General features: G+C 44.9%; 1 protein-coding gene across 10 annotated transcripts in view; it reads left to right on the top strand.

Moving 5' to 3' along the window:
* The window catches only part of SPATA13 (spermatogenesis associated 13), a 130,889-nt gene that overhangs the window by 34,202 nt on the left and 70,430 nt on the right, over positions 1-26,257 (top strand). For 6 of the 10 annotated variants that reach the window (XM_006138886.5, XM_006138885.5, XM_014581469.4 and 3 more), the window contains one exon: positions 11,495-13,276. In XM_006138886.5, the coding sequence (XP_006138948.2) occupies positions 11,654-13,276 (1,623 nt within the window). In that variant the 5' untranslated portion in view covers positions 11,495-11,653. Of the gene's footprint in view, positions 1-7,301; positions 7,630-8,652; positions 8,803-8,966; positions 9,107-9,172; positions 9,195-11,494; positions 13,277-26,257 lie in introns of those variants that run through there. The other 4 variants (XM_006138890.5, XM_075919259.2, XM_006138889.5 and 1 more) reach the window with 4 other exon arrangements.

Below are 26,257 nucleotides of genomic sequence, written 5' to 3'. Positions count from 1 at the left end.
CAGTTTTTCTTATTTCCATCTTTTTGCATAATCTCTGGTAACAAATACCATTAATCAAGACAGGAAACACTGAAAAACAAGTCACTGTTTCTGCTTTAAAGCAGCCTTTCTTGGTTATAAATATGGGTGACATTTTGTATCTGTGAAGAATTAACTTACTGAAACTTTGGTTTGTCAAAATTGTTGGGAATCCATACATTTTTCTTTCCTAGAAATGTGCTAGAAAATAGAGTAATGTATCAAATCTAAAGAAAGAATAGTAACCCTTGTACTTCTTTCTTATTCTAGGGCAATCCTCTTGATAAATTTGGCAGATATCATTTAGTGGACCTTGATATAGCTGTAAATGGGACATATCTGATTCTGATTAAGCCTATTTGAAAAATATGAAGGTTAAGGAGAGAGTAAAGGCACTTATCACTCTTGATAATGGTAAACTAAATTCTGTCCTCAGATACACTCACAAAACTCCCACTGAATTAAGAAGTTGTATATAGGTACACAAGGGCAGTATTTGACCAATGAAACAGAAAAAGTAAGAAATGGGTTTTAACATAAGCGATGACCAATTATGTAACACAAACAGGTCTATGAAATATAAAATACATCAATCACTTCTATTCAGTCGCCTTAGATAGAGGTTTATAAAACTGTTACCTCAGTAATTTCAGCATTCTAGGTATTCCTTATGTGCAGACAAAAATATGGGATATTGAAAACAATGATGTAATAACCATATCTAATGATCTAAGTCAAGTTTTTAAGAGTAACAGTTGCATGGACCCAAACCTGAAAAACTTTATAGGGACTTAACAAATATTTTCATCAGAAAGAGTGTGAGTGAAAGTCTGAACAGCAGTCACTGATATACTGCACTATTGTAACGTGGTAAAACTATATTTCCAGTTCAAATCTGATAACTTTGCTGTTTCATATGCATGATGTACTTGCCCCCTCAAATCTATCTAAAATGATTATCCTAAAATCTCCTTCTACTCTGTCACCTGCACTTTAAATCCTTCAATAAGTCCTCCCTACTTCAGTGCGTGAAACACAAACTTCTTATCTTATTTACAAAGCCTTTCACAATGTAGCCCCTCCCTAGATATTAGACCTATTATCTTATTCCAAGACTGCTTCCTACTATCACTCCAATAGTGATTCCAGATTCATTCTCCTAGTTCTCGGTTTCTCTAACAAACACTTTTGGGATTCCTTAGTCCAGATCCATAAACCCAGTATCTTGTCCTCCTTCAAGTCCTTCCTCAAAACTCAACTTGTCTATAATATACAATAAAGAACAGCCCAGTAATGAGTAGGCAGGTGAAAAGCTATAGTCACTACTAGAGATTAGCTAAGAATTCCACATATGCTGTTATATGTATATGTTACTGCATTTCCTCTGGTTCGCTTCTTTGCCTCATCCATTTGCTGTGTCCTCTTTTAGGGTACATCTACACTGCAAGCTTTTTTCGGAATAAGCTTTTCTGGAAGATATCTTCCGGAAAATCTTATTTTGAAATAGTGTGTCTACATGCAAAAAGTGCAACAAAATAGTGATTTGCTATTTTGAAAGATACCGTCCACACTAATTGGATGCTATTTTGCATTTAAGGCCACCTGGAACCAGTTCAGGCAGGACATTAGGTCAGCAGTTGCTTCCTGGAGCTGCTGCCTAAGGCTATGTGAGATATGTGCTTAAAGGGACCCCCCTGGACAGCCGTTTCCTAGGTTCTTCTTCTTGTTTGCCTATCTCTCTATGGGACAACAAAGCATTTCCTCTGTGTACTCTGGCTGCCCTGCTTCAGAACACCACAGCACTCCCTATCATGGAGCCGGAGCTGCCTCTGGGCACGCAATGGCCCCACACTGCCGTGCTGTAGTTTGTGCAGCAGTTTGTGCAGGCTGTCTTCACGGCCCTGCATGAGCTCAGCCCAGAGCCAGTCACTGAGAACTTCTGCCTGTGTGTGGGAGCGATGCCCTTGCAACCACACCCCACAGTGGAGCAATGCTTCTGGCTGCTGGACACCAGTTGTGACTGGTGGGACTGGCTGCTGATGGAGCATTGGGATGACTGGCAGTGGCTCCAAAACTTCTGCGTGAGGAAGGAGACATTCCTGGAGCTGTGTGCCTGGCTCACCCTTGACCTCACATGATGGGACACCCAGATGCTACCCACCACCCCCCTGGAGAAGTGGGTCACCATCGTCGTCTGGAAGCTCTCCACGCCAGACAGTTACCAGTCCATGGGCAACCAGTTCAGCATAGGGAAGTCCATCGGGGCCCTCTTCATGCAGGTATGGCGCTCTCAGGCTGCAGTCCCTGGAGGGAGGGTGGAATACTGGAAAGGGGGACCTTACAGAAAGGGAGGTTAGGGGCATGGGGGATGGGTGAGGGTGGCGTGGGGGAAGCCCTGCCCTGGGGAGTTCTGCAGTCCTGCCCTCACAGCCCTGCGGAGGGCTTCATAGGTGGTGGCTCCTGGGGTGTTTCTGCGGGGGAAGAAAAGGAGGGTTCGGGGACCTCCCAAGGGCTCTGGCAACCCCTTTGATTCTCTGTTTCATTTCTTTGTTTGTCTCCTTCTGCAGGTGGTGAGTGCCATTGACACCGTCCTGCTGTGCAGTGTCATCCACCTGGGCAACCTGGACCCTGTCATCGCCAGATTTGCCACCCTGGCCTTCCACAACTGCAAGGGAGCTATTGACTAAACCCACATCCCCATCTGGGCCCCCAACCACTGGGCAGTGCAGTACGTAAACCAGAAGGGATACTTTTCTATGGTACTGCAGGCTCTGATCGACTATTGTGGCCAGTTTACGGACATCTTTGTAGGCTGGTTGGGGAAGGTGCACGATGCCTGCATCTTCCACAGCTCCAGCCTCTACCTCAAGCTGGTGGTTGGCACTTTCTTCCCCAAGTGCAACATCAGGGTCGGGGATGTTGAAACACTACTGTGCATTGTGAGGGATGTGGCCTACCCTCTTGTGCTGTGGCTGAGGAAGCCATACATTGGACACCTGTGCCCCCAGCAAGGACCGGTTCAATGGCCGCCTGGGCAGGGCCCGCATACAGGCTGAATGCGCCTTTGGTGAGGTTCAAGTGCCTCCTGACCTTCCTGGATGTCGGGGAGCACAACATCCTCCAGGGGTAATATCTGTTTGTTTTGTGCTCCACAACATTGTGGAAAGAAAGGAGGAGGCCTTCTTTCCAGGGTGGGGGCAGAGGTTGGCCGGGAGGGATGGGCCTTTGAGCAGCCATGCACAGCTGCCATCCAGCAGGCCCATCAGGTGGGCATGTGCATCCAGGAGGCCCTGAGGGAGAGTTTCTTTGAAGGATCCCAGTAACTCTCCCTAGGGCCTCCCCACTAGGGGCCTGTGCCTTGCCCCAGTCTGCCTTTCCTCCAACAACCCCTCCTTCCCCCCTCCCCCTCTTCTTTGGAGACACAATAAAAAAACCTGTTTTAAAAAAAAACCTCTTTGCTTATTTATTTGAGAGAGAAGAAACTGGGGAGGACGGGGGCTGAAAACGTGGAAATGGGACGAGAAAAGGGGCAGAGAAACTTGGAGTGGGGAGGAGAGGCTCAGGGCTGGGGCTGAGATTGGTGCATTGCTCAGGAGTTTCCTCTGCCTTGTGTGCAGGGACCATGGCGACCTCAAGGGGGAGGGCAGAGACGATAGACAGAGTGGGAACTGGAGCAGGGTCAGGCAGGGAAGGGGGGCTAGAGACTGGAGCAGGAACAGGGACTGGGATTGCAGCAGAAGCATGAGCGGGAGCAAGAGCAGGAGCTGGTTCCAGGTGGGTCAGGAGCTCTCAGACAGTCGCACATATGTTGTGTCCCTGCTGCAGCAGCTGCCTGGGTTTCCCTCGGTGCCGCACACACACCTGTGCCTGGAAGTGCTGTCCCTGAGAGCAGGTGCTGCCTCGAGCAGGCAGGCATGCCTGTGTGACATGTGTGGCACAGCAGAGTCTGTGTGTGTGCGTGCGTGTCCTTGTCCCCAGCCTCCTTCCAGCTGTGGCTCGTGGTGGGAGTGCATCCCTCCCAGGGGTCAGAACTGTGGGCAGCCTCCACAGAGCCTGTGAGCAGGAGCCCGGGGTGCTCTGGTGCTCCCTCCTGGGCTGCGTGGCGAAGACTGGTGCTGCCCATGAATCCACATGAACGGACTGCAGCGCGATGGCCAAGCAAAGAGGGCCAAGCGACATTTACACCACAGCACCTCAGCGCCCACCACCCCTGCCCTTTGTGTGTGAAAAAGTAAGACCACTAACCTGATGGTCCCTCCCTGTCCTCAGAGGATGCCTGGGACACATCCAGGCCGTGGGGTACTAGCTCAAAGGTGATGGTGGTCACTGTGCTGGCCGTGTCCTCCTCCTCCTTCTCCTGGGCTGGGACCCCCCCTGTGGGCGATGATGGGCATCTCCAGCCCTAAGTCCACTACCAGGGGTGGGGAAGGGGCTGCACCACCCCCTAGGATGCAGTGCAGAGGTCATCAAAATAGGAGCAGGGGTGGGTCCCGCCCTGGAGTGTGAGCTACATTCTCTCACCTTGGAGCTCTTTCACCTTACTCCAGGGTCCAGGTATGTCCCTTTGTGGCCAGGCTCTCAGTCATCCAGCTGTATATGTTCACATTCCTTCATCTGGAGCCGAGATTCTGGAGGTTCTCCTTGTTGACCCACACCTTGGGGAGGCCAAGATCTCCACCCCAGACCAAGACAGAGCATGCCTCTTGCGGCCCCCGGCAGGCTCCTGGGAGCCCTGTGCATGCTCCCTGGGGTGGGCAGAGGGCTCTTGGGGGGGGGGAGGGGCTTGTGGCTGGGACATGTGCCCAGGCATCAAGCACTGTGAGCTGCACTGGAAGCTCTGAGGACCAGCTTCCTGCCATAAGCCCTGTCTGCTGTGTCTGCAGGTTTAAAAGCTCTAGGGGTACAGGAGCTATAGAGTTATGGTGAGTGTGGACGGAGTGGCCAGAAGGGCATCTGTGTTATTTCTTGGAGGCCTCTTTTTCGAAATAGCTCCGTATTACCGTGTTTCAACACCGTCTTCTGAAAAAGCTTTTTCAGAAAAGGCCTTATTCTTCATGGACAAGCCGTCCATTATTTCGACTTTCTTTCAAAATAACACAGTTGTTGTGTGGACACTAGTATTGGTTTTCTGGAATAATGGCCACTATTCTGGAAAAGCAGTTCAGTGTAGACGCACCCTTAGACTGCAAAGGCTTGTCTACTCTTGAAATGCTACTGTTGCTTCAGTGGAGACACTTCCTACAGTGACAAAAGTTCTACTATCATGATGTCTACGCAGCAGGGTGTCGCGAGAATCACAGGTCCGATGATGCATACCCAAGGGGGAAAGGACAGAACCAGGTGGACAGTTTTATCAAATAAAAAATATTTATTTATGACAGTGGTGAATTTATAGTATTTATTCTAAGATTTTTTAATAGACTGTATTAATAATGAATTTACAGTATTTATTATATTTATTTTATGATTTCTAGTTAAACATGTCAGAGATATAAGGATGGGAACGGCAAGGGGAATAGTCTCTAATCTTAAAATATCCAGCTACACTAATTAAATAACAGTGATAACTACAAACTCTATGTACTACCCAAAAACAACTACAACACTAAGCTTATACAACAAAAAAAAAAATCAAATCATACATACCAACTTACACAGCACACGGAACATTTCACAGATATCGGTTTGGTTGCGAAGGCCTTGGTTACGCCCGAGAGTCGGGGGAGGTGGCTGGTCGGTTGATCAGGCCGGCAGCACTTTGAAGTATACGGGAAGGCACACGCATGGTGGTACGTGTGTTGCGAAGACCTCCTCGAGCGAACTGTGCGATGAGTATTCATCCCCAAATCTGCACATCGCTTTCTCGCGCTTGCATATTACCATATATGGCCTAATGGTCACCAAGTGGGGGGGGGGGAGGGGGGGTCTGTGTCCCAGGGGTTGGGCCGAAACTGTGCAGGTTTCATGCGACCAGGTAAGCCCCGCAGTTCTCACGCCAAGGTGACGGGTGGGAGAGTCTGAGGCTATTTTCCCCTTTTCACACCTTCCCTTTTTCTAAAGCAATGGTATGCAGGAAGGGTGCCGCCGGTTTCTCTCAAGGAGTCCTGCAGCCCACTATAGCAAGAGCGGCCTGGACAAACTTTTTTACTGGGGGGGCAGTTTCTTTTCTCTAACACAGGGCAAAACTCAAATTAAGATATTCAGCTTCAGCTACGTTAATTGCGTAGCTGATGTTGAAATTGCTTAATTCAGCTTCCCTTACTCTTCATAAAATGTGGGTTACAGGAGTCAGAGTAAGAAGTCCTCCATCTTGACATGATTTCAAAATAATGGCTTGCTGTATAGATGCGCATTTTGTTATTTTGAAATAACTCCAGGTATTCTGAAATAATGCTGCTGTGTGGACATACCCACATCGTCCACCTTCCTGAGAGGTGTAGCTAGGTCAAGGAAGAATTCTTCCATTAGCCTTGCACTGTCTACACTGGGGAATAGGTTGACTTAATTATGTTGCTCAGAGGCGTGGATTTTTCACACCTCTGAGTGATGTAGCTATGCAGATGCAAATGCTTAGCATAGATCATTCCTAAGTGACAGACACTAAGAGGTATTTAGGCATCTAACTCCCATTGATCTATACCTCACTATTTTGGAAGAGGGACTGTCATTTTTTATGGTTTTGGTAGGAGTCACCAGATGGTCTTATTTTCTTTAGCGTGCAAGCACTATTCAGACTTGGATAAAATGCTGTATTGTAAGTTTTGCAATTGTTCTCTGTCTCTCTGACTCAAAGTTGCATTCTGGAGACCAAGAATTGCTATTTTGGATGAAATTTGTAAAAGGGATTTACCCTGTAGCTGTTCGTGACTACCTCCTTTCAAGGACTGGTATATTTAGTGTAAATACAGCAAATTACCCTAAGAAAATACCCCACATCACTGATTGCTCTACTTAAGTGGTTTTTCCTCTAATGGGAAGCGAATGTGCATGACCCAACATCATCTACTCGTTGGCAGAAGGACAACAGTATCCATGGTGCCTTGCATAACCAGGCCCAGGATGGCTGAGACTCTCCTGGAATTTAAATGTTTAATAATAAAGCGAAGAAGATGCATGTTTGTTTGTAAATATGTGACTCTCTCCTAATTATATTCTACTTGGCAAATATGCAACTGAAAGATGGTCTCAGTGTGCTTTTCCTGTATTTACAAAGGACTTATTAAGATCAGGTACATATACCTTTTAAATAAGTAGGAGTCAAGAAACCCACACACTGAATCTGAAAAAGGAAATACTTGGGTTTGATATGAAGGTGATCATTTTATACCACATTGTTATTGGAATCTAGAACATAGTGCAAGTAATGAACATTTGATTAAAGGCAAAGATAATTAAATTCAGACCTATGCAATAACTAAAAATATATGGTAAATAGCAAAATGAGGCAGGGCATGGTTGACACTGAGTACTGGTTCTCTCCAACCACCAACTTTGTGTTTTGCATTAACAGTATCAGTCCTTTGGTTGGGGCCAATCCACCTGTGGAGTAACTACACAATAAATGGAGTTGCACCAGGGATGGATTTGGCCTTACACATTTGAAATAAAAAGGTAAGTATTTTAAACCAACCACAGATTTGAAGACTTCTATGGGATAGGTGGCAACAATGCTTTATAAGTGAAATTCCTTGAAAGAGGTGGAAAAGATTAAATATTTTTTCAATGCAGCAAATGAGAAAGCAACTTGTAGAGGACCAACAGCTGAGGAGAGGGTGTGGGAACCAGAAATACATTCAGGCTATGTACACTGGCATGAATTTCCGAAAATGCTTTTAACAGAAACGTTTTCCGTTGAAAGCATTTTTGGAAAAGCACGTCTAGATTGGCAGGATGCTTTTCCGCAAAAGCACTTTTTGCAGAAAAGCGTCCGTGGCCAATCTAGACGCGGTTTTCCGCAAAAAAGCCCCGATTGCCTTTTTCGCAATCCAGGCTTTTTTGCGGAAAACAGTACTATGCTGTCTACACTGGCCCTTTTGCGCAAAAGTTTTTCAGAAAAAGACTTTTGCCCAAACGGGAGCAGAATAGTTTTTCCGGAAAAGCACTGATGATTTTACATGAGATCATCAGTGCTTTTCCGGAAATTCAAGTGGCCAGTGTAGACAGCTGGCAAGTTTTTCCGGAAAAGCTGCTGATTTTCTGGAAAAACTTGCCAGTCTAGACACAGCCTCAGTGTCTGGGAGATTGTTCTTCTGCTCTTAACTTTCAACAGATAATTTGGAGGGCTGCAATATCTCCTCCTGCTCCTCCCTCCCCCATCCCCTTTACACCCAATCCCTAAAGGGCAGTCGTCTTGAACAAAGCAAGCAGCAATGGGACTCACCAGGGAGGGGGAACTACTTCATTACTAATGTGTGCAAATGCCACCACCCTCCTGTCTTTATCTCTTATTGATAAAATGATAAAGTCAAACCCAGCACAACAAACAAACCCCACTTGGCTCTTGCAGGGCGAGGGAAAGGGGAATTAACCTCTGAATTCACGGGTGCACCGCACTTTGAAAACGTAAATCGCTCACTAGGTGCTAAGTATGCCCAGTATTATTTAGCAGCAGCAGGCCCCGGGGACAACTTTCGTTTGATTAGAGAGGGCGAGGCGTGCCCAGGTGGCAGGGGAGAGGGGGCCAGCAGCTGTAACTCCTTCCCCCCCCCCCCTTCCAGCTTTCTGAGGCGGGTTGGGGAGCCTGTCACTGAGCAACGAGCCGTGGGGGGCGCCCAGCCTGACGCGGTAAGTGCTGGGAGAGGCGACATCTCTCCTCGGTGGTGGGAGACAAGGCTGCTGCTCCCCGACCCAACTCCCTTGGGCCCAGCACCGCTCCCGCAACTCTCCGAAGAGCTGCCTCCTCCCTCAGTGTGCCTAGCCCCCCTCCCCCTTCCGGCTGCTGCCATAGCGATATGGAAACACATCCCTCTGGCCCCGGCAGCGCCGCGCGGGGGAAGGACTCGCGCTCTTTGGAGCCGCTGCTGGCAGCGGGGCTGCCCCTCCGCGTCCCGGCCCCTGCCGGCTGCCCAGCGCCGCTGGCTCCTCCCAGGTAATGGCCTGGCCCGCTGCTGCGCTGCCGGCCCCTGCTCTTTTCCCGTGCGAGTTCCCTGCGGGGAGGGAGTGTGAGGCCGGCTCCGGTGAGCAGCCGGGCAGGTGCATTTGCCCGAGTCAGAGCACAACGTGCACTGGGGCCCCGGGGCGAGGCTGAGCCCCGCCGGCAGGCGTGTGCAGCGCGCTGCGTTTTCACCGCTCTCTGCTGGGCAAAGCATGTTTGCAAGTTGGTCTCCTCATTCCCCGGTGGCTACTTCTCGAGGAGCTGGGGCGCACCAAATAAAAGCCCCTGGTCTAGCCTGGAGTCAGCGAGTTTATATCTGGTTGTGCTTCCTCGCCCCACACCTCTCTCCCACCCGAGCGGTGCCAGTGCTGGTTGAAATGCCCTGGGAAGAAGCGCCCTGGGGAAATTGGCGTGTTGCGGGGGCGGGGGGATGAAAACCGTTTTGCTCAGGAATCCTCGTTTCTACACGACAATCTAGTAAAAGCAGCAGCGTTGAATAGGCAACAGAATGAGGACAGGGCTGAAGTTCTCATTTGGCAGAAGACTTTCCGCTAAACTCCTGTAGGGGCAGCTGACCAAACACATTGCAACAGGGCAGACTCGAGCGAACGAGAGGGATTGAAAAATAAGAGGGAAATTTTAAGCGTCTCATCGAAACATACACAGCAGAATCCTTTTTCTCTAGGGGGAACAAGGTTTTAAAACCTCCGTTTAAAATTAGTCCATGCGGGACTTAGAGGTCTAAATACAACATTTTTATAAGACACTCGACACGTTAAGCTTTTAGGATTCTTGTTTGCTTACAATTTAACCTTGTACTGTTGATCGTGTGTTCAGTATGGATATTCATTCTAAGGTTAATGCACTTTTGACTGTACTGTACTCCATGTGGCAATAATTGTTGTTTATATGTGCACAGAATGCGGAAGTGTCGGTCCATTTACAACTAGGGCTTCCTAGTGTGGCGAGGTGATGGGAATAGCTTGTTTAAACCCTGTGAACAGGGAAGCTTTCTGTCTTCACGCTGTGCTTTAGTGCTTCTTCTCAGCTTCTCTGGTTGCTAGGGGGCTTTTACTTCCTGTTTCAAATTAGCTTTTAAAATGAGACTGAGACCTTTTAAAAAAAAAGGCGGGTGGGAACCAAGCTTCAGAATGTAAAGAGCAGATTTCACTGGTACTTCTTTCATTTAATATATCTGTACATTTCCTACCTTTTAGGGCCAACGCCCAGGTATTCTACAATGGGCTATTCCTGATCCCACTTGATTCAACAAAATTTGACAGGACCAAGGAAAATTGTCTTTGCTTTTATGGTAAAGGCAGTAACTATGTTTAGTTGGCAGTACCTGAACTTTTTTAGTGAGTTGTTTACCGACCTGTTTAATTTCCATTCCTCCTAGCAGCTGTGGATAGTATATCTTATGAATCAAAAGGTCAGGAAAGCACAGCTCAGTGAATCCTAACTTGTTTGTTTGGAGTACATGAAGTACAGTACTGCTGCCCTAAGTCACTCTTCTAAATTCAGGTTTCATACAACAATGGCACATTATAAGGACAGGCTCTTGTATGTCATTGCCTTTTTGTTTGTACTACCTTAAGTATCTGTTGTATGTGTTTTGTTAGAAAAAAATACTTTGCTGTAGATTTGACTGACTTGGGCTTGTTTGCTAAGGAAATTAGAAGATACTTGAGAGGCTTGCAGTTAAGACTTCAGTGATACTCCATGCCTGAGTAAGATAACCAAAGTTTGTCCCTTGGATGGCAACAAACTCTAAGAAAAATATACATGTTCTGTTGTATTATTGCATTGCTAACATCATAGGGGTATGTGGCACGTGATATGGAATTTATAATTCTGAAACCATTCAGTCTTTTTTAAATGAGTCTTGGCTGCATATACAATCATGTGTCTTGGAATTCAGGGACCCTTAGTGGTGTGATGACAAAAATGGCTGGATTTACACCCAAATATTTTGTTCCCATTTCTTTTCAAGTTAAATGTAAAATAAAGAGCAAGACAAGTGTTGAAGCACCCGTCATTATAGGTCTTAGAATTTTGCTTCTTGTAATAGCATGATGTAATGTTGTGCTTTAGAGGTGGGGCTATATTTGCTTTAAAATGTAGGTAGGGTAGGATAGCTCATGCAGCATTACAGTAGATCTGCTCTACTAAGGTAGGTTTGATTATCTGGGTGAGAGAAACACCTTAAGTTCAACTGGTCTAATATATAATTGTCCCTTATATTAAAGTGAACAGTTAATAGATTTTTCCCTAGCCCCAGGATACAGCTTTGTTTTATGCCTAGGGAACCATGTTTCATTTTGTAGGACATTTTGTGAGGGGAAAAAATGGCTAACTACTGACTTTGTTTTCTTGGTGCAGGCAGTTCAGTCTGGAGAGCTCAGTTCACACAGTACATGTGAAAACAAGGCAAGAAGAGGTGCAGCAGATGAGGTGCTGGGACATAGAGCAACTGAGGAAGATGATAGCGTGGGTCTGAGATGTAACACCCTTTGCCCTCATGTTTTCAGTACTGAGGACATGACAACATTGCAGAATGGCTGTGGAACTGACACCGCTGTTACCTGTATAGTAATGGATAACAAAGAACCCAGAAATATAACTAGCAATGGGGGGTGCAGTAGCAACAACAGTGCTGAAGAGGAAATACAAGATGACAAACTCAGCCCTTCAAAAGTCATGCGCTTTTTTGCTACCCCTCGGAAACGAACTACCTCCAACTCAGAAAGGCCTCATTCTCTGATTGTGATGGGCAGCTCATCAACATGGAATGCTTTGTCTTCCATTAGAAAAATGGGATCTTTCAAGAAGCTAAAATCTTCAGTTCTTCAAGGAATTCAGGCCAGGGAAAGCTCAGATGTCTTAAATGAGAACCCTATTGGAAAACATGTCTCCAATGGCGCAGCATTAAGAGTTCAGACTAACCGGTATTCCTATTCAGAGCCTTTACATGCTTTCCATAATGCAGTGGATGGTTTGGCTTCTGATTGCTCTGATGTAGAGGAAAGTGATGATTCCTTTCTAAGGAATACTCACCGATCACGCAGCATCAGACGTGCTTATGGTGTGGGCCGCATAAATTTGCTAGATGCTGATAAAATTCAGAGTCAGCAGAACTGCACCAGGCCAACTTCTCCGGTCACCCAGGAGCCAAAGTTCTGTGAAATAGTAGTGAAAGACTCTGAAAACAACAGGATTATCTACAGGAGAAGCAAAAGCACAGATAGCTTAAACTTTCTGAAAAAGAGCTCATTCAAACGAAAGTCCACCTCAAATCTCACTGACCTGAAAGCTGCAAGTGAAAAGCAAGTGCCACAAAGGACAGTAAGCACCTCTTCTGCTGACTCGGACAAAGCCAGTGGAAACCCAGAGAGACGGTCAAAACGCTGGAAGAGCCCTATCCGAGCAAAGGATTTTGACAGAGTTTTGAAACTTGTAACTAATGTTACAGATGTTGCATGGAAGAAAGATGGTTCAAAGAGCCAGACTCCTTCTCTGAATGAACAAAACCAGAGAACAAGGCCAAACAGCAGATTACATGACGACTACTCCCGCAGGGTTTCCAGTAGCACTGAAAATGACAGACGGCGGTGCATTTCCCCTGCACACAGTCCGGATTCTACCTTTTCTGGGACCCCGCGTCTCCATAGTCCAGTTTCTCAGGATACAGACAGTGAATCAAATGTATTTACTGATGAAGCCAACAGTCTCAGGACTCTATCGTGTGTCTTAGATGCTGTTAGTTCATCACTTGCTTTTAACAACCTTAGTGCACTTCCTAATGAAGTGTTTTATGAAGACTCCACTGAACCAAAAAGTACCAGCCCATTTACAGGTGAATTTGAACAGCCTAGCATTCCTCTTAGGCCTACTGCCCCTAAACCTCAGAGCCCCAGTGCTGAGAAAGTCCAGTGCAATGTTAATTTCCATTGTCCAGATCATCACAGCACATTGTCACTGAGCTCAATGGAAAGTGAGGAAAGAATTGAGTTACCTGCTCCAAAATTGGGGAGAAATCCTGTTTGCTTCCAGGACTCAGTGCAAACTGCTTACTATGATGATGGAAATGAAGACAGTGGCATAAGCAGCCACTCTCAGCTTAGCCTCAATTTAGCTTCTGGTGCTGAAGAAAAGAAGGAAGAGGTAAGAAAGAAAGCAAACCCCCTTTATATATTAGATTAGAATCTGTTTTTATTAATTCAAAAATGACAACCTGAATGCTAGCTGCTGTTACAGCTAAAATATGCTGACAGCTAGCCAGCAACAATATTTTTAAAAATATCAGGTTTGGAAGCAAACATCAAAGTATTTTTCTCATGTGTAATGATATTAAGTAAGTGTTGGCAGTAAAGATATTAAAGTACATTTTTCAAGGGCAGTTTATTATGGTCTGCAGTTATACCAACTTGTGACATGATCGTGTTGGATTTCATCAAGCTAAGCCAAGACTGGCTGGGTCAGTTTTTGGCTGGGAGATCACTGAACGCACAAATGGTGCTCTGTGACGTGTGTGGGCTGGGTCAGTTTTTGGCTGGGAGATCACTGAACGCACAAATGGGTGTGTGTGTGTGTATGTGTGCGCGCGTGTACCCACCCACCACTAATTCTGTAAACGATTGAAATTCAATAGGTTACAAGAGTACTCTTACATCCCAAATGTGTAGTCATGTTGATTCAGTAGGTAGCACTCTTCCCTTGGAACAGAAAATGTCATGTTTATAGAGCACAATGGAGTGAAAGGCACAGCACCAATCAAATCTCCACTTGTTTTTACTGTGCATTACTAGCAGTGTTTGTCAGTGTATTCATGAAATTTTTGGAGGCTCATTTCAAAAGCAGTTAATTATTTTACCTATAATTGTCTCTTTGTTTTTAAAATGATGGGTGGAGACTTAGTACGTTGCTATTAACTACAGTAAACTTCCGATAATCCGGCACCTTTAGGACCCAGGGGGTGCCGGATTATCAGATATGCCGGACTATCAGAAGGGGGGTCTATGAGGAGTCTGGAGTGGGGTGGGAGGGGATGCCACCCCAGACCCCTCATAGTCCCCCCCTTACGATAGTCCGGCTCTGCCCCAAGCGTCCCTGATTCAGCTGCTGCTGGTCAGTTTCAGCAGCAGCTGAATCGGGGATGCCTGCAATAGAGCAGCTGGGGTGCTGCCGGGTTGGTCCCGCTGCTCCAACGGGCGGCGCTACGGCACCAACCCAGCAGCATTCCAGCTGCTCTTGGGGACGCCTGGGACAGAGCAGCTGGGGTACTGCCCAGTTGGTCCCGTAGCGCTGCCCCTCGGCGCTGCGGGACCAACCCGGCAGCACGCCAGCTGCTCTGCCCCTGGTGTCCCCAAGAGTAGCTGGGGTGCTGCCGGGTTGGTCCCGCAGCCCCGAGGGGCAGCGCTACGAGACCAACCCAGCAGCACCCCAGCTGCTCTGCTCCCGGCTTCCCCGATTCAGCTGCTGGTCAGTTTCAGCAGCAGCTTTATGGGGGAAGCCTGTCCGGCTGCCCCAGCACTTTCCGGTTCCTGGTGGTGCCGGACCATCAGGAGTCCCGGAGCATTGGATGCCGGACTAATGGAGTTTTACTGTAATTGATTTCATTGTACCTAACTACGCTTCTGTCAATGAATGTGGACAGTTATATTGCTGCATTCTTGAATAAATGGGGCATGGTTAAGGCCTTGCGTATAGTATAGTGGGGGTTTTGCACTAGTGCAGGTATAGTCATGTGATTCCATCAGTGCAGAACACTAGAGTACACATCTTGCACCTGTTTAAACTGTGACTTATACCACTACAGGCTACCTCATTTTTAAAATACAACTGGTGCAAGTCACATTTTAAACTGATGCAGCCCATATGAACTAATGGTACATAACTGTATTGTATTAACTGCATCGGTGCAAAAACCCCAAACAAAACCAAAACCCCACTTTAAATAAGGTCTCTTCCTTATGTATTCCACATGAAAAGTTTGTAAAATAAGACTAATATATTCTGTCTGAGAATGAATCTTATGCTGTCTACAAAAACGTGGCATGCCTGCATTAATTATAAATCACAAAAATCTGAGTTAGTCAAATTATAGATTTGTGAGATGGGCGAGGATTTCTTATGTTAACGAGGCATGATGCATTTTGCAAAAAGTGACTGTAAATATATTCGTTCTAACCATCATTCTGCTGAACAAAGTAATACAACTAAAAATAGCTTAAATTATTGTGTACAATTAGGGAAATGACATGTAATAACATGTATGTATCCAGGTAGTAGAAGAGTTTCTAATTAGAAGTTCTTGGGGTGCCAAAACCAGTCTGCAATTTTCACATTCACATTGTATATGCAGAGATACTTGTTAACAGCCTGGAAGCACTAGAATGCTGTTTATATATGCCAGTTGCATTTCTTGGAAACTATATATGTAGCAGTTAAACGAGGGGAATTAATGCTACCCAGCTGCCACCTACTGGTGAATTATGACTATGACATCAAGCACTCAGGAGTGTGTAACTGGAAAAACGTAAAAAACAACAAATAGTCTTGCAGTGTTTTAGAGACTAACAAAACATGTAGATGGTATCATAAACTTGTGGGCATAACCCACTACTTCATCTGAAGAAGGGGGTTGTGCTGACGAAAGTTCATGATATCATGTACATGCTTTGTAAGTCTCTAAGGTGCTGCAAGATTATTAGTTGTTTTTTAAGTTATATCATCAAGCACTGAATCCTAACCTCTTTCCCTTCCCAAAGTAGCTTTGCACTATTGTGGAGACATGGGTTTCAATGTATGTGTATGTCAGACATACAGGTTATTACTAAATTACCTTTAATATTACATATTTGCTGATAGTTAATCTAAAAATAACCAAATCTTGGTGTTAATATTGATTTATTTTATCCACAAGGATGTGAAGTACTTCTGTGAGGTTTTCGTGTATTATGTTCTACTTCCATTGTCTAAACTGGAATGCACAGCCTGTAATAGTGGTAGCTATGTATTGAGACACATCAGATAGTAATATCCAGAAGAGGCAGGTGAACTCAGGAACTCATGTCTGCAACAAAGGAAATGTCTCTGAGGAGTATACAGGTATGGAGTGCAAGCTAATGCTTTAAAGAGCAGTGTTAACTCGAGTAGGATACAAATTATGAATAGAAAGTGCCCTCTGTGATGAGTGGAAACTTTCTCGTCCTTTCTATTCCTGTTTGTTCCCCACTGCACCCAGAGCCATAAAGCCATAGCCACTCTGTGTGCCATAACTATATTGTTCAGCATATGTTGTTACTGCACCAATTTGAGTGACATACCTATACCAAGAGTTAGGTCAGTATAGCTAACATGTCGATGGGAGGCTGCTGTTGTTGATAGCTACTGTGTCTCGACTAGATGAAGTACCTACACTAACAGGAAAAGCTCTACCATCAACATAGATAGTATATAACTTTAGATAATATCTTCATACAATCCCTGAGTTATATCATACATGCTAGATTATTCTGAATGCTTCAAAACAGCCACAAATGCCATTTTTTTGCAACTGTATCATGCTGGTTTGAACTTTTGATTGGGATTCCTTGTTAGGTCTGTTTTGCTCCTCCATTACTGCATTTGTGGCTACTTTGAAGCAATCAGAATAATCTGTCACTTATTATATAACTTTAGATAGAATGAGTACACAAATTTTAGGACATAATACAGTATGCTTATGGGCAAGCCTCCAAAGGTCCAGAGTTTCACTGTATTGTATTTGTATACTTATTCAAGGTATCCATTAGGATTCTGTGATCACTTCTACATAATTAAATACAAAACAGGCAGCATGTTGAAAAGAGATGGGCTGCACCCAAAACCACCGATCTCCAACAAATTTGGGGAAAGTTCAGATCCAGATGATAACTTTGTGGTACAGGCCAATATCTGATATAGCATAGTTTGCACTTAATACAGATAGTGAGAGGTTAGGGTGCAGCAATCTCCTTGAGACTAACTTGATGAAATGATCAAACCACCGAGCACACCTACCTGTCCAAAAAGGCCCCTCACCCATCCATTCCTGCTAAGACAGAAGCTATGTTCTCCCCCAGCAAAAAGACACAGTTGGGGTTACAGCCTAGAGCAGAGCAACACAGACACTGAGAACAGCTCTGGGAAGGCTCAGTCACAGGGACTTGACAGAGCACCCAGGTGAATAGCCCAAGTGGGATCAGAACTCCATTTTCCTCTCCATAAAAGTTTTATACAGAGCAAGATCATAAGGTATTTGTCTCCTTTATCAATGAAAGAAGGAGATGCAAACTGTTGTATAGCTATTTACACTGAGTTCTTTAATAATAGTCACTTTTAAGTATAAAAAATGGATTTAAGTGATTGCAAATGATAACAGATAGTGACTGACCTTGATCAAAGCTAGAATAAAACAAAAGAGGCCAGCTAAGCTTAATACACTAAGATAAGTTGTTACAAATAATAATTTCTTACCCTAGTTCTTAGAGGCAGTCCCCGAGTTACGCGGATCCGACTTATGTCGGATCCGCAGTTACGAACGGGGTTTGCTCCATGTCTCCCTGGTCTGCTGGAGACCAGCAGATCAGGGAGACGGGGAGCAAAGCCGCGGAGCACGCGGGCAGCGGACAGCCCACACGCACCGCGGCTGTCCCGCTGCCGGCATCCTCAGAGGCTTTGCTCCCTGTCTCCCTGATCTGCTGGTCTCCAGCAGACCAGGGAGACGGGGAGCAAAGTCGCGGAGCACGGGGGCAGCGGACAGTCCAGACGCGCCGCAGCTGTCCCGCTGCCGGCGTCCTCCGAGGCTTTGCTCCCCGTCTCCCTGGTCTGCTGGAGACCAGCAGACCAGGGAGACGGGGAGCAAAGCCGCGGAGCACGCGGGCAGCAGGACAGCCGCGGCGCGTCTGGGCTGTCCCGCTGCCCCCATGCTCCGCGGCTTTGCTCCGGACGCCTGTGGTACAGCAGCTGGGGCGCTGCCGGTTGGTCCGTAGCGCCGCTCTGGGCGCTACTGGACCAACCCAGCAGCACCCTAGCTGCTCTGCCCCAGGCGTCCCCAAGTCAGCCGCTGCTGAAACTGACCAGCGCTGACTACAGGAAGCCCGAGGCAGAGTTGCTCTGCCCCGGGCTTCCTGGAATCAGCCGCTGATCAGTTTCAGCAGCAGCTGACTTGGGGATGCCTGGGGTTCTTAAGTTGAATCCGTATGTAAGAACTGGCTTCCAGATTCAGCCTGTTGAAACTGATCAGCGGCTGATTCCAGGAAGCCCGGGGCAGAGCAACTCTGCCTTGGGCTTCCTGTAGTCAGCTGCTGGTCAGTTTCAGCAGTGGCTGAATCTGGATGCCTGTTCCGACTTATACAGATTCTACTTAAGAACAAACCTACAGTCCCTATCTTGTACGTAACCCGGGGACTGCCTGTATTTCAAGTGAAGTCTCTTTAAGGCCAGAGCTATTCTTTCTGATCTGGATCCAACAGCTCATCTCAACACCTGTTGCTAGTTCTTTTATTTTCAGGTGTTTTCATGTGTCCTCTGGAGGTAGGAAACAGTCTGTTTTCATAATCATCCTTTGCTTTCTATTCCTTAAATAGAATTTCACCAGGGCGAGAAGTTCTTTATCCCATCCTCCACCCCTGTGGTAAAGTACAAAATTCAAGATGGATTTTAGCACCAGATGTCCTGGGTACATATCTTCGTTAGGACCAACTATAGTCCAGGTTTACAAGAAAAACAAGACTAGTCACAAATCTTTGTCTTAAGTATCAGGCCATTAAGTTCCTTGAGTACATCTAATTGCCTTCACTAGCACATCTAGATCTATTAATGTGTTTATACTTCATAAGTCTAACATCACATACAAGAATGATACACGCACACAAATAGAATAAACACATTTAGGAGATTACAAACCCTCCAATGATAAGTTGCATGCTCCAATTTGCATAAAGCTTATTTGCGTTATGCATATTCATATTCAAAAACCTGTTTTGTATTGAAATACTGATGCACACAGACTTTCTAAGCCTTTGTCTCCGACCCAAAGCTGTTCTTCAGTCAGCTAGTTTGAGATAACGCCCTAAAAATGTGCTTGTTACCTAAAATATGTTGGGCTTACCTTTTTTAGGAAAGTTTAAAATACCGTAATATAGTTTAACATTAAGGAATTGCCTTGATATAGGGTAGCGGGAATGAGAGAGGTTATCCAAGAAGGTATTTATCTTCTAACAAATAAATCTACATCATTGTACTTACCAGCATTATTGCTCTTAGTTCTGCTGCAGCATTTTCTGGATTTGCTTTTCTTTTACTCTGGTTATTCCAGCACCTATATATTTCCTTCTCCTATTAGCTGGGTGACAAGAACATAGCTTCCTTGTCCCAAATATATGTGTGTTTGAAGTGAGTTATGAGTGATTTAAGCCCTGAGACTACAAGCTCAGACTACATGCTCTTCTGCAGGAGCAAACTCTTGCACCAGTGAGGAGCCCCCTTGTTGACATTTGACGTCCTGTGCAAATCAGTGTTTAAGCTGGGGATATACACAGCTTCTAAATTCAGGAAGCAGAAAGTTTGAGGCCATCTCAGTGGTGGGGGCTTTTTTGAGTGCTCCATAGAGCAGTGATGGGCAACCTGTGGCCCAAAGGCCATATGTAGCCTTTCAGAATTCCGTGTATTTTAAGACCTTTTGTTTACCATTGCTCATGCACAGGGTTGGCAAATTCCATTGGTTCCCATCTCTTTTTTGGGGGTGGGGTGAGGGGGGGGTACTATTATTACTAAAGTGCGTATCTTGTTTTCCGGCCAGAGGGGTTCACCGGGGAACAGCGCTAAGAGCGGCAAACCTCTGCCGCTTTGCAAGGAGGCAGGGAAAGCCTCACGCAGCTGCCGGCTACGAGCCGGCCCTAGGGGAAATCGTGTTATTGCGGGGACGGGGTCGTGTTGTTTGACAAATGTTCCCTAAAAAAAAAAAAAAAAATCGTACTATCACGAAAATGTGTTAAGCGGGCACGTGTTAAGTGAGAAATTACTGTACTAAAAACACAGTACTTATGTGAGCAAGAATTTGCAAGATCTGCCCCTTCAGGGAAGAGGCTTCCGTCCTTGACATCTTTACATTTCTAATCTAAGCACCTTGTTTCTCTTAAACTCAGTTAAGTCCTGTGTTCTTTTCAACGGTCTCCTTTAAAAAGAACTGGCAAAAGTTGCTTAAAGGTCAAATAAGAGTAGCGTTGGGGTATTTCTATACAACTGCACCATAGTATAGTATTGCTTCTAATATTGACAAAAGGGGTTTTTCTATTGATGTAGTTAATCCATCAATCTAGCTCATCTATAGTAAGGTTTCTGTTCACACGGTGTAAAATGTTTCCTGAGTGATGGAGCTAGTTTGACCTCATTTTTAGGTGTAGAGCAGGCTTTAGTTGCCCTACCCAGTCACTTAGTACTTGTCAGAGCACTAGCGAACTGCATGAAGCTTTCATAATCTGTATCTGCAACTAGAACTAAAAATTAAAGCCTGTTTTGTACATGCAAATTGTATTGATTTAATTTGGCAAAATTCCTCTGTGGGGACACACAAATTAGGTTAAGAATGCATTATGTCATTTCAGCTTGTCACTCCTTGTTCAGCTATAAGTGAGAATGACTTGAGTGTCCAAACAAGAGGATTGCACCAATGTAACTAAATCTATTTAGTTAAATGGGTGATTTTTTTTTATGTAGACATGTCCTAAATTCCCCCACAGATGCTAGGATCTTCTGTCATTGCTAAGGTCTAACTTCCACTGCATTATGGTATTCTGTAGCATTTATATCCACGATTTTGCTTTGAAGTAGTATCAGTGGATGATTAAGGATGATGATGTATTGGGAATATTTCCCATGTTCTTGGCTTTCCCAAAGATGAGCCCGATGGAAGATGTGAAGATGGCAGAACCAGACTTTTTAGTTGTCATCAAAAACATTAGGGGGACAGAGAACGCCAGTGAAAATAAGATGGAATTGGAGGCTAAAATAGGGAGAGAAAAAAGTTAAAAATTACTTAGACAAGCTAGTTGTGGGGTAAGAACTTGGGGAAATTGGAGTGGAGGCTGAGCCTAGGCCTGAATGGGGGTTGAGCACCCCCTGGGTGCTATAGGTCGGATCTTCTCAGGTCCGGCACTCTCGGGACCTGAGTGGTCCCAAATAAGGGAGTTTGCTGGACCAAGAGAGGTCCGGACTTGGGCTCTCCCTGGGCTCCCCTTCTGGCTGCGGCCCCAGCCAGTGCACTGCCCCCAGCCTGCCTGGTGGGGCTCTGTTGTTCCAAGACCACTGGCCCTATGGGCTGCCAGCCACTTGCAACCTCTGCAGTTGGGGCTCTCTAGTCCAGTAACATCCCTGGTCCTGCTGGACCACAGATGTTACAGGATCAGAGAGTCCCTGGATCAGAGATTTAACCTGTACTACCTTTGTGCTTTGTCAAATCTGCAGTGAAAGTGAGCTTGAAACAAACATTTGCTGGGTCCTCACCTGAGGATGTTTATAATGTGAAATATATGGCAATATGTATGTAAAACAGAGCGGGAGACATACAGTTCTCCCCCCAAGGAGTTTAGTCAAAATGTTTAATTAACCCTTTATTTCTGAATGACTATCATCAGCATGGAAGCATGTCCTCTGGAATGGAGGCTGGTGCATGAAGGGGCATGAAAATATTTAGTATATCTGGCATGTTTTACATATCTTGCAATGCGGACTATAAAAGTGCCATGCTAACATCTATTCTCACTTTCCGGCGACATTGTAACAAGAAATGGGCAGAATTGTCTTTTTGAAAATGTAAACAGACTTGTTGGAGTGATTGGTTGAAGAAGAAATAGGAATGAATGGACGGTAGGCTCTGAAGCGGGGGTGGAGAAGATACAACCCTGGCTTGCCTTGATCTAGCTCGCTGCAAGGCTCTGGGCTTTCCCCCATGCAGGGTGAGCCATGCTCATGTTCTATCCCTGTGGCAAGCATTCGAGCCTCAGTGCCCCTCCCATGGGGCTGGAGTGCTAGTGCTGGCTTGCCCCAACATGGAGGGGAAGCCCCGAGCCTCAGTTCCCCCCTGCAGGGCTGGAGCATGAAGGGAATCTCAGCGCCCTGAGTTGTGTGAATGGATGCCGTGGGTTTTTTTGTTTTGTTTTGTTTTTGTGCTTCTCAGTTGTGTGCCCTCTGACTGATTTTTTTTCTGTTAAGTTTTACATAATTCTACATTTGTAATTTAATCTTTCACATTTGTACTACAGTACTTGTATTAGGTGAACTAAAAAAGCAATTTTTTTACAGTTCAAATAGCTTGTAATAAAAATAAATACAAAGTTAGCACTGTACACTCTGCAGTCAGTGTTGTATTCTATGATTTAAGAGCCATTAATCATGATTAATATTTTAAGCACTTGGAAGTCCTAACTAAAATACAAAATTCTCTGAAATAAATAAGATGAAATTCAATAAGGACAAATGCAAAGTACTCCACTTAGGAAGAAACAAAGTAAGAAATGACTGCGTAGGAAAGAGTACTGCAGAAAAAGGTCTGAGAGTCATAGCACATTGCAAGATAAATATGATTCACCAGTGTAACACCTGCAAAAAAAGCAAGTGTCAGGAGTACTGAGAAGTAATTCTTCTGTTCTAATACATGCTGATGAGTTCTCACCTGGGGTACTCTGACACTTCTAAGGTCTGAATTTCAGGAAAGGTGTGAACAAATTGGAGGAAGTCTAGAGAAGAGTAACAAAAATGATTAGAGGTCTAGAAAACACGGCCTATGAGGAAAGACTGAAAAAGCTGGATTTGTTTCTTCTGGAAAAGAAAAGGCTGGGAGGGGATATACATTTTCAGGTACCTTAATGATGGTTGCAAGGAGGAGGAAGAAAATGATTCTCCTTAACCTCTAAGGCTAGGACCAGAAGCAATGGGCTTAAATTGCCACAGGGTTAGTTTAGGCTGGACATTAGGAAAAACTTTCTTTCTGTCAGCATATTTAAGCACTGGAATAAATTGCCAGGGGAGGTTGTGGAATTTCCATCACTGGAGATTTTTAAGAGAAGATTAGACAAATGCCTATCAAGGATGGTCTAGATAATACTTAGTTCTCCCACGAGTGCAGGGGACTGAACTAGATGACTTCTCAAGGTCCAGTCCTACAATTCTGATTCTAAGATGCACACATTGTTGTCAACAGTAACAAAAACATGAACCATTTTACTGGCTTAATTGTGGACTGGCACTTACTGCAGTAGTTGCTGAAATTACTTGCTGTTCTAAATTTGCCACAGTATGGGAGACCAAACTCTCTACATTTAGGATGTGCCACAACCATGGCAGCACAAACAACTTCATTTTAAGCTGCCTTAGTGGTAATTGGAGAAACTGAACATTTACTTGATTATAATCCAAACCGAGCACTTTATTGTTATGCAGGCAAAGAATTGTAAACCTAAAGTATAGCAATTTCAGCTCTGTGTAGCTAAGGTTGAATGATGTTTTTTATTTACAGATTTCTCTAAGTGCTATAAAATCCACCTGCTGACTTGAACTGTTTAAAATTTGCTGCGCCTCATAAGGGTGCAAGAGAAGGTTGGTGGCCTAAAGTTGTGGTCAGCTGAGCACGGGGCTGCCGAGTTAGAGCTGCCTCCAAAATCAGTTGTGTAGAAGAACAAGATAATTTTATAATGAACATAAGAACGGCCGTACTGGGTCAGACCAAAGGTCCATCTAGCCCAGTATCCTGTCTACCGACACTGGCCAGCACCAGGTGTCCCAGAGAGGGTGGACCGAAGACAATGATCAAGCGATTTGTCTCCTGCCATTCCTCTCCAGCCTCTGACAAACAGAGGCCAAGGACACCATTTTATCCCCTGGCTAATAGCCTTTTATGGACCTAACCTCCATGAAATTATCTAGCTTCTCTTTAAACTCTATTATAGTCCTAGCCTTCACAGCCTCCTCTGGCAAGGAGTTCCACAGGTTGACTACACGCTGTGTGAAGAACTTTCTTTTATTAGTTTTGAACCTGCTACCCATTAATTTCATTTGGTGTCCTCTAGTTCTTCTATTATGGGAACTAATAAATAACTTTTCTTTATCCGCCCTCTCCACACCACTCATGATTTTATATACCTGTATCATATCCCTCCTCAGTCTCCTCTTTTCTAAACTGAAAAGTCCCAGTCGCTTTAACTCTCCTCATATGGGACCCGTTCCAAACCCCTAATCATTTTAGTTGCCCTTTTCTGAACCCTTTCCAAGGCCAAAATATCTTTTTTGAGGTGAGGAGACCACATCTGTACACAGTATTCAAGATGTGGGCGTACCATAGTTTTATACAGGGGCAGTAAGATATTCTGGGTCTTATTTTCTATCCCTTTCTTAATAATTCCTAGCATCCTATTTGCCTTTTTGACCGCCGCTGCACACTGCGTGGAAGTTTTCAGAGAACTGTCCACGATAACTCCAAGATCTCTTTCCTGATTTGTCATAGCCAAATTAGCCCCCATCATACTGTACGTATAGTTGGGGTTATTTTTCCCGATGTGCATTACTTTACACTTATCCACATTAAATTTCATTTGCCATTTTGTTGCCCAATCACTCAGTTTGGTGAGATCTTCTTGGAGTCCCTCACAGTCTGCTTCTGTCTTGACTATCCTAAACAGTTTTGTATCATCTGCAAACTTTACTACCTCACTGCTTACCCGTTTCTCCAGATCATGTATGAATAAGTTGAAAAGGATTGGTCCCAGGACTGACCCTTGGGATACACCACTAGTTACCCCTCTCCAATCTGAAAATTTACCATTTATTCCTACCCTTTCTTTCTTGTCTTTTAACCAGTTCTCAGTCCAAGAAAGGACCTTCCCTCTTATCCCATGGCCATGTAATTTACACAAGAGCCTTTGGTGAGGGACCTTATCAAAGGCTTTCTGAAAATCTAACCCTATCTACTGGATCCCCCTTGTCTGCATGTTTGTTAACCCCTTCAAAGAACTCTAATAGATTAGTAAGACAGGATTTCCCTTTACAGAAACCATGTTGACTTTTGTCCAACAAATTATGTTCTTCTACATGCTTCACAATTTTATTCTTTACTATTGTTTCGACTAATTTGCCCAGTACTGAAGTTAGACTTACTGGTCTGTAATTTGCCAGGATTGCCTCTAGAGCCCTTTTAAATATTGGTGTCACATTGGCTACCTTCCAGTCATTAGGTATGGAAGCCGATTTAAAGGATAGGTTACAAACCACAGATAATAGCTCAGCAATTTCCCATTTGGGTTCTTTTAGAACCCTTGGATGAATGTGTTAGTGCACATATCTGGGGTTCAAACCATGGCTCTAATCTTTTAAGTTGGCCCATACTAGTCATGCCTAAGGCCTACCATGCACCTAAAATATAGATAGATCTAGTTACATTGCTGAGATTTGTGACAAATTTTGCATCCCGTGCACTGTAGTTAAATTAATCTAATCTTCACTGGATACAGCTAAGTTGATAGAAAGAATTCTTCTGCCACCCTACCTACCATGTCTTGCAGAAGTGGATTATGTACATCAACAGAAAATCCTGTTCCCTGGGCACAGGAAGCTGTAGCACCATACCTATACTGCTTTAGCTACTGCAGCACAGACATACCCAAGAGAGTGAAATGCACAGGTGTAGCAAGACAAGACTCTCTTCACAGCTAGAAGGTTTGCAGGCACTGTGTTGTCACAGTAACTGGGAGGCTCAAGGTGACATGTTGTGTTCACTGTATTTGAGCTGCACTGGTAATTTGAGCCCTACCCATGGCAGCTTTGAGAGATCATGTTCTGGGAACAACAATGCTCTTGACCTGTATGCTACAAGGGTTCCTTTTGGAAGTCTTGCCCTGACACCAACATATCTGGTTTGAGTCCTATTTTAAAGTAGTCTAAATTGCTTGTGCAGGCTCTGACTTTGCTTTACAAGTATTGTCAAAGCGAACAGCATTGATTAAAAGATGAAAGAGCCAGGCCAGTCACTGCTCGTGTCCTTCAGTCTTTCCTGAATAGAACTGAATGCGATCAAAGAAAAGCAAGTTGTGGGGTCTTTTGTACAGCAGGAACCCTGTGACCATTTCCCCC

The sequence above is a fragment of the Pelodiscus sinensis genome, chromosome 1 (assembly GCF_052426305.1).
Source record: "Pelodiscus sinensis isolate ZL-2025 chromosome 1, ASM5242630v1, whole genome shotgun sequence".
NCBI classification, from domain to species: Eukaryota; Metazoa; Chordata; order Testudines; family Trionychidae; genus Pelodiscus; species Pelodiscus sinensis.
This window is presented reverse-complemented; position numbering and strand designations above follow the sequence as displayed.